The 12,923-nt window shown below is 38.8% G+C and overlaps 1 protein-coding gene across 6 annotated transcripts in view; it reads left to right on the top strand.

Moving 5' to 3' along the window:
* Positions 1 to 12,923, top strand: part of LOC136843119 (semaphorin-1A-like) — a 427,461-nt gene that overhangs the window by 356,922 nt on the left and 57,616 nt on the right. Inside the window, exon 1 of one of the 6 annotated variants that reach the window (XM_067111153.1) lies at positions 245 to 290. The exons of the other annotated variants lie outside the window; for them this stretch is intronic. Within the exon in view, the coding sequence (XP_066967254.1) occupies positions 260 to 290 (31 nt within the window). The 5' untranslated portion in view covers positions 245 to 259. Of the gene's footprint in view, positions 1 to 244; positions 291 to 12,923 lie in introns of those variants that run through there. 6 annotated transcript variants of the gene reach the window in all.

Below are 12,923 nucleotides of genomic sequence, written 5' to 3' on the forward strand. Positions count from 1 at the left end.
TGCGTTAGCTGTTTATGGAGACGTAAAAAATAAGAATAAAAAATAGTTCTTTTGCTCAACGCTGTCATTTCTTTTTCCGCCTTAAGAATATTTTAAAAATGAGTGGATAATTTTTGTTCATAAGAATTGTGAGTATTTGAAAAGAAATACCTAACACGACTTTTCTTTTGATTACAGGTACGTTTGGTGGGTTCTTCTGTCGCAGGAGACATGCAGGTGTGAATGTAAGTACTTAATATCACAGAAGTGGAACTCGCTAATGACGAAGTGCCACCTGAGCTTCAGTAATGGTGAGTATACGCTAGTTGAATGAAGGAGTGTGAACAGCTCACGGATTTATCTTAATTACGCGTGAATCTGCTGCTGTTTACCGATTATTAACTTCATGAGGAACGATGATATATATTATGAGAGAGAGAGAGAGAGAGAGAGAGAGAGAGAGAGAGAGAGAGAGAGAGAGCGCCAATAATCCCCCAATAGATTTTTCACCTTATGGTGCCGTCATCTTGGGAAGGTCAAGAGACTTGGCTTTTATTCAAAAGATATTTTTTCCCGGCTCTTTTGAAAACTATTATTCTTTATCTTTTATCATTTCTGTAGCAGCTGCTGGCTTGCGAAGAAAGGAGGGCCGGGATGAGGGTGGGGATGTGGGGAGAGGGGGTAGGGGAGGTTACGGATTGGGTGGATAGGAATCTTGAGTAATAGTCCTTGCGACAGGATACCGCAGAGGCTATAATAGGGAACCATCTGTTGGTGTCTTAAGTCATTGTGCCCTCGGGATGGCAGGGTGCCCCTGAAAAGGAGATAAACAGAGACTGGGCAGGGGGAGGAGGTGGGTAGGGTTTTGGTGGTGCCAGCCAAGAAAGTCGGTCCTTTGGCGCATCCTTCCTTCTTCAGTATAACAAACTCTCTCTCTCTCTCTCTCTCTCTCTCTCTCTCTCTCTCTCTCTCTCTCTCTCTGGGGTTAGTTCATGAGCGTACTTGCCTTTCATTTGAGGGTCGTGAGTTCGATGCCCTTTGAGTGAAATTTACATATATATATATATATATATATATATATATATATATATATATATATATATATATATATATATATATATATATATATATATATATATATATATATATATATATATATCCTATCAAGGTTTGCTGAGTGCTTTGTAACTAAGTTTTTTTTTTATTTTTCGTGATGTAGGTGAACTAAGTTATAATATGAGTCGTTTTTAGTGGCTAAATTGGAACGGTATAGTTTAGTGGATATAATACTTTGTGTGTATATAGATTTTTGCCCTAATCGTACGCCATGGTTGACATAATTTACCAAAGGTGTTAGGAGGATGACAGTAAAGAAGTCCGAACAAACACAATCTCTCTCTCTCTCTCTCTCTCTCTCTCTCTCTCTCTCTCTCTCTCTCTCTCTCTCTCTCTCTCTCTCTCATATGTTTTTGCTTGCACGCTTTCATTTTTTCTGTAGGGCAGAGGATTGCACTGCTGGGTGTTATCTTCGCAAAACGCCAGAGCCCAGAGACGTTCTGCGTCACAAAGGCATTATCAAGAACTCTTCTGGATAAGAGATGAGTCTTCTTGGAAGCTTCCTCGGGTGGCACTTCGCCAGAAGGAGCCAGCCTGCCTGCCTCTCTCTCTCTCTCTCTCTCTCTCTCTCTCTCACACACACACACACACACACACACACACACACACACTACTGCCCTTATACATAGGAAAGCAGATGTTTACTTCACCTATTAGGGACCACTTTCTGACCTAATGTGGAGATGCTTTTTGGATAATGAATTAGAAATTATGTGCGATTACGAGTTAGGATACTGCTTTTCCTAAGTATATGATACACAGCTAAAAAAAAAATGTATATTTAAACGAAGAGAACGAAAGTTTCAAATGTTAACGTATGCATGTGTAAATGTATTCGCACATCCCCTCGCCTTTTCACCTGGGGAAGGATTGATATTGAAAGTATGACTGTTGCCTGTTTGAACCATCGTAAACGTTGCTTATTTCTGCTGATCGGAAGATTTATACTTATGCATTTATTTCCTGTTTTTGTCCCTTTTAAAAATCCTTCCTTTCGCCGAATTGAAGGCAGGAAGGTATATTCGTGTACTAATGCCCTTTTAAAGCCCGATAGTCCATCTCTTAAGCATTTCTCCACTTCTTTCTCTTGCCGTTAAGGATAAGCAAATTGAATATTTTCTTCACACCCGACATAAATTCTGTGCCGTTATAGGTACCATATCCGGTCAATCCGCCTTTCTTGGTACCTTAGCTTTGAGTCATAGTTCACAATCATCATCCTTTGTTTCCTCATCCTACGTTCCGCCTAAACAGGTGCAGTTCTACTGCGAGATGTCATTTCATTTTGCAATCACAGTCATCTCTGGCGTGATTTCATAATAACTGTGTGTGCCGTTCATCTGAATTTCTGTATTACAAATTTCTTTTCAGAAACCTTGAATTCATTTTTCAGTACATACAAATCTTAAGCTTAACGGTATCTTAATGAAATGATCGCATTCCTACATCTTGCTTGTGACGTCACAAAGATTTTCCTCCCAACGTTGTCTTCTTCCTCATGGAAATAGGGGTTTTAAAATAACTATATATTGGTGTTTCGTTAAAGAATGTCATGTTTTCTGCAATCCACCCGTTCATTATTCGTTATCTTATCTGGTATGTTGTAGAATTAGAAAAATTATCTTCGTGATTCTCATTTCTCGTGAGCAATGTCTCCCATAAATCTCATGTCTTAATGTACCCACACCGCATAACTAAATCACCTTCTGTCACTTAACCTGGCGCTCTCTCTCTCTCTCTCTCTCTCTCTCTCTCTCTCTCTCTCTCTCTCTCTCTCTCTCTCTCTCTCTCTCTTGTATGTATGTATTTATTGTTAGTTTCATTTTAATATGCTGTTTGTGGAATTATTCGTTCGACTGTTCTTCCCTCAACCAGGCGTTGATGATAAAAGAATTTATGCAGATTTGTATATTTCTCTCGAGTGTTTGCTTAAAATATTAAAAAGTAACTGCTTTACTAAAAAATGGTGTTAATTTTCATGCCTAAAATACCTGTAGAGGAGTATGATGTGGAGTGGTATGAACTCCTAATTTCTAAATTGGCTCGATTTAGCGCGCGCTTAGCCATGATGTCATGGAATTTTGGCTTTTATGTTCCGTTTTAAATTGCCCCGTGTTTTTACTCTTTTTCCATGGAACGGCCCATTAAATTATACAGCAAAGATAATGGCGTTTTATTCTTTTCGTTTTGTATTGTTACATTCTGTAGCACAGTTGCTCCTTGTTATACCGTGTCTTTGATTTAGGAGTTAATGTTTTTGAAATGGTCCTTTGTGTGTGTGTGTGTGTGTGTGTTTAGTTAGGGCTTACTTTTTTAGAGAGAGAGAGAGAGCTATCTGGATTTTATAGATTTGTTATAAAAAGAGAAAGCTTTTGTTTATTTACGAGTAGACATATTGGTGGCCTGCCGTGGTGGTGCTCCGTCCCGATCAGGGTTATTAACCTTTAATGCTACTACTGCAGTCGCGCCTCTCTCTCTCTCTCTCTCTCTCTCTCTCTCTCTCTCTCTCTCTCTCTCTCTCTCTCATAATCTTGCTACAGAGTTATATTTATTTTTTGAGCCAGGGAATGTTGCCTTTAATATCACACTGACCACGGGCCACAAAACTTTGATACTATTTAGTTTTATGTTCTCTGGTTTGTGCGATGGCCGATTTGTGCCAGGCTGCGACGACCTATACCCATAAAGGTGAACCGATTCTTAAGTATCTGTCGGAGTATCAAGCTTACCTCAGCCCCCTACCTTCTTGACGTGAGAAATGGGTTAAAGGAGCTTGCTCAGTCATCTAAATTCTCTCTCTCTCTCTCTCTCTCTCTCTCTCTCTCTCTCTCTCTCTCTCTCTCTCTCTCTCTCTCTCTGTTAAATTAAGATTAGTAATGTTTGTAAAAGACAGTCTTAAATGATTCATGAATAACTACGTTGTCCACTTTAGTAATTGTATTTCAGTTGATGCAACGTCTGAATTTTATTACATTTTGGGTAATGCATTTTTTTTTATATATCTTTTATTGGGTTTTGGTTAACTTCAAGTTGTAATGTGCAGTCATTTGGTCTTATGGACTCAGAGCCGTTTGGAAATGTTTTGTGATTAAGTGAAATGCCCAAAAGCATTTTTTCATGAGAGCTTTTTAGTCAGAATTACCAGTAAACTTAGTGTAAGTCGGCTTGTAATGCTTCGATTAGTTATTCAAAAGGTACGCGGTTTAAGATGAGTTTGGTTAGGAAGCTTATATAGACACAGTGTACGTGCGCGGTGTGCAGTGCGGGATGTGTACCCTCATCAAACCGGTTCTTTTTCTGTTTCTTTTCTTCATTGAAACTAACCCCTGACGTTTTGTCTTCAGCTGGAAGAGATGATCTTCAGCAAAGGTTGCTCTGGAAAGTTCTAGGTGAGTAACGACATCAATTCCGGATTAAAGATCGGCCAGTTGGAACATGACCACTCTGAATTTCTGTAAAAGCCAGTATTGCAAAGACAAGGAAAGTAGTATTAGATATCCTCTAGTAGGAGCAAGAGCAGGGGACCGGGGGAAAGTCTGTCATGGCTAGAGGCCAGACGCAACGGTTTCATGATGTTCCACGAAGAGTTCATAAAGAGTGGCCGAAAGTATTGTCGGTTCTTGATCCTGGAGGAAGTTCTCTGAAATGATGACGACGTGGTCGCCCCAGAGTTCCGTGCGGGCAAAGACACTGCCCAGGTTTCATCACCTATTGGAAGAGAGCAGTTTCTCTCTTGTTTTTATGTATGACACGTTTGCTTGTCATGTGTACGTGACGTCAGTCAAATTACCCCCGCCCCTCATGCCCGCCATTCTCAGTGTTGCGTCTGTTAAGGTGCGGTGTTTGGATCATTTTTTTCTTCATTCTGTATTTCCCCTCCTGTTTACTTTTCGTTACATTAATAACAGACTTCCCCTGGATTAATGAGGTGATGAACACTTCTTGGAGTTTCAAGAGTGGATTAATCAAATATCCTCTCTTGCATGTATTTTTGCATGAGATAGAAAGGGGGTAGTGTTGTTTTTCTTGTTATTTGAGAAGTGAGGGAGAGAGAGAGAGCGAAAGGGATGTCAGTGGGGAGAGTGGTTCTCGCCTCCCCTTCCCCCTAAGCAGCCCTTGCAGGCGAACAACCTTTGGAGGGGGTTGTTGTGGTGGTGGGCTGATGACGCATCATCACACCTGCGCTCCTCATCCCCCTCCAGAATCTCCTCCTCCCGTCCCCCTCTCTCTCCCCCCCCTACCTTCTTTCTCTATGCCTCCCTTCGAAGAAAGGAGAAAAGTACGACTTCAGGACGCTCCTGCGGTAGGATTGAGAGAGAGAGAGAGAGAGAGAGAGAGAGAGACGCGACGCATTTCCATGGGTAACCAATCAGATACCCTCCTTTCCGAGAGGGCATTTCCTTCTTATTTCTTTCCGGTGATCGATTCACTGAAGGAGCATTTCCTTTTTTATTAGTGAAAGGATTACAGTGTTGGAGGAAAACTCCTCGATGTTGTTTGTTAGTATTTATTTGTCCAGTGTTGTACAAATGAATTGGGTAAAAATTTATGAAAGCTAGAATTCGCTAGTTATTCATATACCCAGAAGATTGTTTTCCTGTAAAAAAATTTCATGAGAACATTTAACTCATGCTGGTATGTGAAACGTAATAGTCGGAAAAAATTTTAAAAGGACCAGAGTTGGCGATGTTAGTAAATAACCAAAGACATGATGTAAATTTAGCATTACTGACGCTTTCCAATCCTAAAACTGCAAGCGTTAGGATGGGCCTTTGGCCAGAGGTGCACTTAGGCTGGCTGGGACGTTCGGAGAATAAAGAAGCAAAAATAAGCAAGACAAAAAGAAAAAAAAAATTCTCGTCAGGCCGGCTGATTTGCATGAGATCTTGTTAAAGGTTTAAGCTGCATACAAGCGTGTAAGTGGACGGGGATTGGTTGATGCTGCTGGGCTGCATTGTCGTTTTGTGGAACCCTACTGCTGCTGCATTCTCCCTATACATTTCTGTAAACAAAGTGGGTTGGCTCTCTCTCTCTCTCTCTCTCTCTCTCTCTCTCTCTCTCTCTCTCTCTCTCTCTATATATATATATATATATATATATATATATATATATATATATATATATATATATATATATATATATATATATATATATATATATATATATATATACATACATATATATATATATGTATGTATATATATATATATATATATATATATATGTGTGTGTGTGTGTGTGTGTGTATATAAACATATATATGATTATTTTCGAGGGAAACGGAAGCAATACGTTTATGTCCTCTTGTAGCACAATTTTCAAATGGAATTGTGCTGAAATCTTGTAATAAAGGATTCTTTTTAGAGAATACATTCGGAATTACCAGCTCACGTGATAATTTGTGCCAGTCTTTGTAGGTCGTGTTCCGTGTAATTTCCGTTGGAAGGCGCTTTTGATTACTGTCAGTTATATTAATGAAGCACAGTCATTGTTTCCCTTATTTTATAAGCAATGGACAAACATCTTCAGCGCACACTGTAAGGTGTGCGTATACGCGTATGCTACACACTGTAGGGTGTGCGTATACCAGTATGCCGTTATTCTTATGTGCATTCACTCTCATCCAGAGAGAGACAAATGTTTTTTGCGAGAATAGTTTAGAAGGCCTTCCAAAAAAAAAAAAGCTGCCTTACCCTTGCATTTTATTACTGTTAATAAACTGGGCGACATTTCTGTTTTTTAAGTCCAGTGATTTTTTGTGGCACTCGTGAGTCTGATTGCAATCCACTACCCATTTCATTTTGGAAGTAAACTCTTAGCTTTGAATTTTTAGGCTAATATTTGTTTGACGCTACCAAATGTCAAAATGCGACTTCCCCGGTAAATGTCAGAAATGTTGGATATTTATCAGGCAGGTAATTGCTTTGAAGTTTATTCAGAACCAACTGAAATGCAGGAGAGACCAGTTGCTCTCTCACTCTCATGCAAAACAAGTGCAGCTTGTGTCGATTTTCAGGTTAAAAGCTGAGTAAGCTGGAGCTTGACAAAATTTTGTCTGACCTTTTGAAATCCAGAGGAAGAGGCCATCATAAAATTTTCTTTACTTAGCTTACATAAAGAGATAGTTTGGAAGTAAACACAAAACTAAGTGACGTAGGATACCTCTTTGTCAAGTGTTTGTTACTCTGTAAGTCAAGGATAGCTTATGCAATTCGCTACCCTGAGCAGTGTGTTTGACGTGAAGAGGACGAGATTCGCGTTTACTAATCCTGTATCCATCCAGAAGAAAGCTATTTCTCCTTTTTTGATGTCACGAACGTGTTCTTGTTTCTTTTATCTTTTCCTTGGAATTTAAATTTTATAAGTGATTGATGTTCACCTAATTTGGTACTCTTTTTTTTTTTTCCATTATACTGGCATGGCCGCTTGCTCTAGGGCAGCCCTTAAGACTTGTCGAAGTTGTAATGACTATTAAGAGGAACATTAGTACTAGGATGTCTTGCTGTGAAGCATTTATATTAAATCATATTGCATCAAGGAAACTGCAAGGTTGGAAAGTTCTTTCCTTAACTTTGTCAGTGATGAGATTTATATTAAGGATATACACGACTATAGTTTTTAAAAAAATCCCACTACCATTTTTCTTACACTACGTTACACATTGATAATTTGCGAAGAAGTTTGTAGTTGTTAAAACGGCGAATAGCCTTCATCTCAATAACAGACGTAGTGTTCGTCGTCTGATTATGTCGGCATGGCACGCTCAGTGGAGTGCCATACATCGGCTGGGCAGCACATTAAGATTTGCAAATGATACGACGTTGTGTACAAGAGGTTGTCTCCTTTTGGAAGGGCGCAGAAGGCCCATTATCCCTTGCAGTAAAGGCGGGGGAGCTTGTTGAACTTGAAACTTTTTTTTTTTTTACGTATAAAGAGAACATTAGCATAAAATTCGTCGTTTGACATTGACCGTTTGTCCCACGAACTGGAAAACCATTTGGTATTCACTGCAGAGCCCAGTCCTGGTAGGTATGGTGTTCTGGAAGTGATGGGATAACTTGATTATCTTCGTCTCTTACAGCACTTTAATTTCTTGGGAATATTTAAGAGAACAAAAACACCTTAAACCCTCTCGTCTTATTTTTCTTTTTTAGCCTGTACCTCATTCCCGTTAAAACATTATCTTAGCCTTCATTTTCTTTTCTTTTTTTTCATTTTTGGCTAGAGTCAGCGGTGAGATATGAGCCTTTTTCCTACATTAAATAAACTTGTCCTCTCAGAACTACTGGTTTGTTGTGTGGTTTAGTGTACTTATTAATTTTTTATTCCATTTTGGGATTGGCTAAAAGCTCTTATGGAAAAATTCCTAGTTTAAATTTAGATTAGGCACTAAAGTTTATGATGCCGTAACTTTATAGGAACCTAATGTCACATAGACCGAATTGGACTTATACGTAATAAATTTGTCTGTTAACGTGTTTTTACATGTAAGCTTTGTAAACTTTTAAGGTGGATATTCTTGAGTGCATACACAAACAAGCATTCATGTAAGAATACAAAATCCAACCTGATCGCTAAGGTAAAATCATTTAATCCTTCGAGGAACGATTTTCTTTGGTCAAACTGCATCGTAACTCCAGGCTGAGTGAATCGCCGTTTTATAGAAAAAGATAGCCTGTCATTCCATAAGCGACGCAGTGAGTGTTCTGTAGTTGGGTATTAAAAGGCGAATCACACAAATAACATTTCACCTGCGAAGTTGATCCAATAATTGTGAATAGTATTTTGTACTTCCCACAAATCTTAGAAGTCATGGACGTTATGTTTGTCTGACAATATATTGTGTTTTTCGTAGAAAGCAGTTGCAATCCAAAGTGCTCTAGGAATTAATGCAAATAATTATGATGACATTCCTCAGAGCTTTGTACCTTATTCTTGAGTCAGCGTGCAGTTTTTGCCCTTACTCGTGGAAGTTTTATTTATTTTTTTTTTTCATGAAGCTGACATTGTCGCGTCCTAGATTCAGGTGAAGGATAAGAACTTGAAAAAAAGAAAGTTGTAAGTTGTGTATAGATTTTCCTGTGATAACCGGTGAGGGTGATATATTGACTGCAAGTCTTCGTCCACGCACGACATCAGAGTATCCACCAGAGGTCAGTCAATCTAGAATGTACAGAGTACCAGAGAAAAAAGTATACCTTAGTTTAACCAGACCACTGAGCTAATTAACAGCTCTCCTAGGGCTGGCCCGAAGGATTAGACTTATTTTACATGGCTAAGAACCAATTGGTTACCTAGCAACGGGACCTACAGCTTCTTGTGGAATCCGAACCACATTATAGCGAGAAATGAATTTCTATCACCAGAAATAAATTCCTCTAATTCTTCATTGGCCGGCCGGAGACTCGAACTCGGGCCTAGCAGAATGCTAGCCGAGAACTCTACCGACTCGTCCAACGAGGAACTACACAGAGTACCAGAGAGATGTGGGCAGGGATGGGGCTCCTCTCTCCACCGCCTTTGAATAAAGAAAACGTGGCGCATTTAAGGGCGAGGATAGTGTGTTGCTATCACTTTTTAGGCACATTGTTTGTTATTCACATCATGTTTGTGAAGTGCGTGTCTCATGAACGCACACCTTCCAGGGACTTTGTTGCCAGGTCAGTGCTCTGTCCTTAGCAAGTTTTGTGCGAGGGTCAAGGAGGGATAGAGTAACAGGGCTAAGAAGGTTTCCTCCTCCCACCATTCATTTGTATGCGATGCCATAAGTTAGCTGCTCTCTCTCTCTCTCTCTCTCTCTCTCTCTCTCTCTCTCTCTCTCTCTCTCTCTCTCTCTCTGAGGTTCCTGCCCTACCCAGGGGTCACCTTCACGTCAGTAGTCAACATGTTTATTTGGAATTGCGGTAGTATTCTACATCATGTGGTAAGACACGTCCCTTTTTTGTTTCTTTTGCACATTTAGATACAGACATCATATTCCCACTTGTAGGATTCAGACAGGTTTGTCACGAACCGTATTTTTTCAAAGCTTACGTGTAAATGTAAGTTACTCCTGCTTTTAGTAATATTTGGGGAAGCAGTAATGAAAGAACTTATCTGTGCGCCTACCATTTTGCCTGGCTTTATATATTTATATATATATATATATATATATATATATATATATATATATATATATATATATATATATAATATATATATATATATATATATATATATATATATATATATATATATATATATATATAACAACTCGTATTTTAATAGCCCTTATGACCTCTTAACTTCTCGAATTCCTTAAAAGCCCTTATGCAATATATATATATATATATATATATATATATATATATATATATATATATATATATGTATGTATGTATACACATAAATGTATATCTATATCGATATATGTATATATGTGTGTGTTTGTGTAATAAGATGAGTTTTTTACGCTGACAATAATCTGTAGAGTTCAGTATTTCCAGGAAAATCATATTAATATATTTCTTCAGAATCAGTCTCTCCGGAGGCTTCTCAATTTTTGCGTACATCTCGTGGCTAAGTGAAGGAAGGTGGAAGACGCCAAAATGCAGCGGAGTTCATTGGGAATATCAAGTGTGTGAATGCAACGCACAACTCGTTGTCTTGTTAAGGATGGAGGATTTTATCCTTTTGACCGAAGGGGCTCGCACAAGGTGGCCATGAACGGCAGAGGTGCAGCGTCACCATTTTCTCGTGAAATTTGTAAAGATTACATAAATGTATTGGAGAACAGCGGGCAAAAATGTTTTTTATTGAAAAAGAAACTCATATTTATGTTCGGTGAACTGAGCGGTCCTAACTAAATTGTACAGGTGGCCCATCTCCTTTCCTACTAAATACGCAGATACGCATCATTGAAGGCATTAACCCTCTGGGTTTCTTATCCATCAGCTTCATCCTGCCTAAAATTTGTTGATTTACCCAGGTTCTCCATGTTTTATTTAGGAAGCTCCGTTAAAAAATGGCTGATACTTGTTATCCGTACATTGTGTTTTCCTTTCTTAGTTTTACGCCTCATATTTCTAAGTATGATTTATTAAAGGAACTTTTTACATTTGGCCGTGAAGTTGAATGGGTATAAAATATTGTAGCAGTTGGAAGTATTTCAACAATGTGTGCATAAGGCAAAAAGCTGTAACAGTTGAGCGAAAGTAACAATCCTTACATGGCCATGCGTCGTAATGAGTTCAGCTTAGAAGTCAAAAGTCATATTGATCTCGCTAAAGAAAACATGGCTACAACGATGAAAAAAGAAAAATCGAAACTAACAGCAGAATGCCATGTCAGCCGTACGCTATTGTGCGGCTTTCAAATGAACGCTGCGCTTTTTCTCACTCGATTTTGCTCCCCCAATCCAGCGGGGGTAATTCATCTTACATGGCGTGCATGAAATTGCTGTCTACGAAAAAGAAAAAATAAATGAGAGGAAGGTCCTTTTCGGTCATATCGGTTCGATATGAATACTTTTGAATATTAACAGCAACCCCCCCCTCTCTCTCTCTCTCTCTCTCTCTCTCTCTCTCTCTCTCTCTCTCTCTCTCTCTCTCTCTCCTTCCTTTCGTGAGATCTAACCGGCCATATTTTAAAATGTAAGATCTTGAAAGAATGGCGAAACGAGATGCTCTAGAAAACGTCGCCAGCGTGTTTGCAGACGGTAACTGTGTAGGAGATAGAGTGGAGTGGTGGTATTCTTATGGTTGGGTAGGAAAGGGTATTGCCGTTCAAAGCCCCTGGCCGTCTTTCGATTCAGACTACGATAGTGTCTGCCTGAATCTCCTTTGGATTTTCGTGGATTCTCCCACTAAGACGTTGCCAAGGTTGTCCTTATTTTCCTCAATTTGGACGAGGTGTTTTTCTTATTCTTGTGTTTTATGGCGAGTAGGTGGAACTCCTTCAATTTTTTTTCAATAGTCACATACATACGAGTACATACTTATGTATGTTAGCGTCAGTTACATAATGCTGACATCTTTTTGTAGTGCGTAAACAGGGTATTAAGAGGGGTCAAGCTCAATAGTGCCTCTCGTCAGGGACCCGGCCCGGGCAAAGTACCATATGTATAAAGAGTAAAACTTTAGAATTTCCTTCGATGATTCTCTGTTGTTTACGTCAGATTAAGCATTGTTGCCTTCTATCAAAGTCTCCAAGGGTTAAAAAAAAAAAAAAAGGTCGACATTTCATCCTATTGTCTTATCACTTATGGTAGTCCAGTGAAAAGTGACCAGCTTTTGGTTAATTTTCTTGCCATTGTCTTTATATTTGATATAGTCTTGAACTTGAAAGTACCGAAGAATTAAAGTGTGTCGTTGTTACCCTATATAGCATTTGCACTTAAGGAACTAGTAATTTTTAACATTCATATTAGGGTTATGCTACAGCTATTAAGGTCTTCTCCAATCACTCTTACCACCCTTTTAAAATTCTTCTTTTTAGCTTTTCATATTCCTTAAGTTAGATTATAGGTCATTGTAGTCCTGTGTATCCATTGATTTACCTACTATATTTTTTCTTTGCCCAGAAAACTTTTTGGCAACATGAATGTGAGAGTGTTTTAGTAGGTTCCCACCAGTCATAAATTCATGTCACATTGTACGTCAACACAAAAGTTGATATCAATTACTAAAAGAGATTTAGAACACTTAATCATTTGTACAGCGTAAGATGCTTTTCCCCTAGCGAACATCATTATTATTTAAAAGAATGTTATTACTTTTTTACGTAAGGTTTCCGAATGTCATGAGAACCCTTCTAAGATGAAATAAATTACCAGACCTCCATAGTCTTTT

The sequence above is a fragment of the Macrobrachium rosenbergii genome, chromosome 11 (genome assembly GCF_040412425.1).
Source record: "Macrobrachium rosenbergii isolate ZJJX-2024 chromosome 11, ASM4041242v1, whole genome shotgun sequence".
NCBI classification, from domain to species: domain Eukaryota; kingdom Metazoa; phylum Arthropoda; class Malacostraca; order Decapoda; family Palaemonidae; genus Macrobrachium; species Macrobrachium rosenbergii.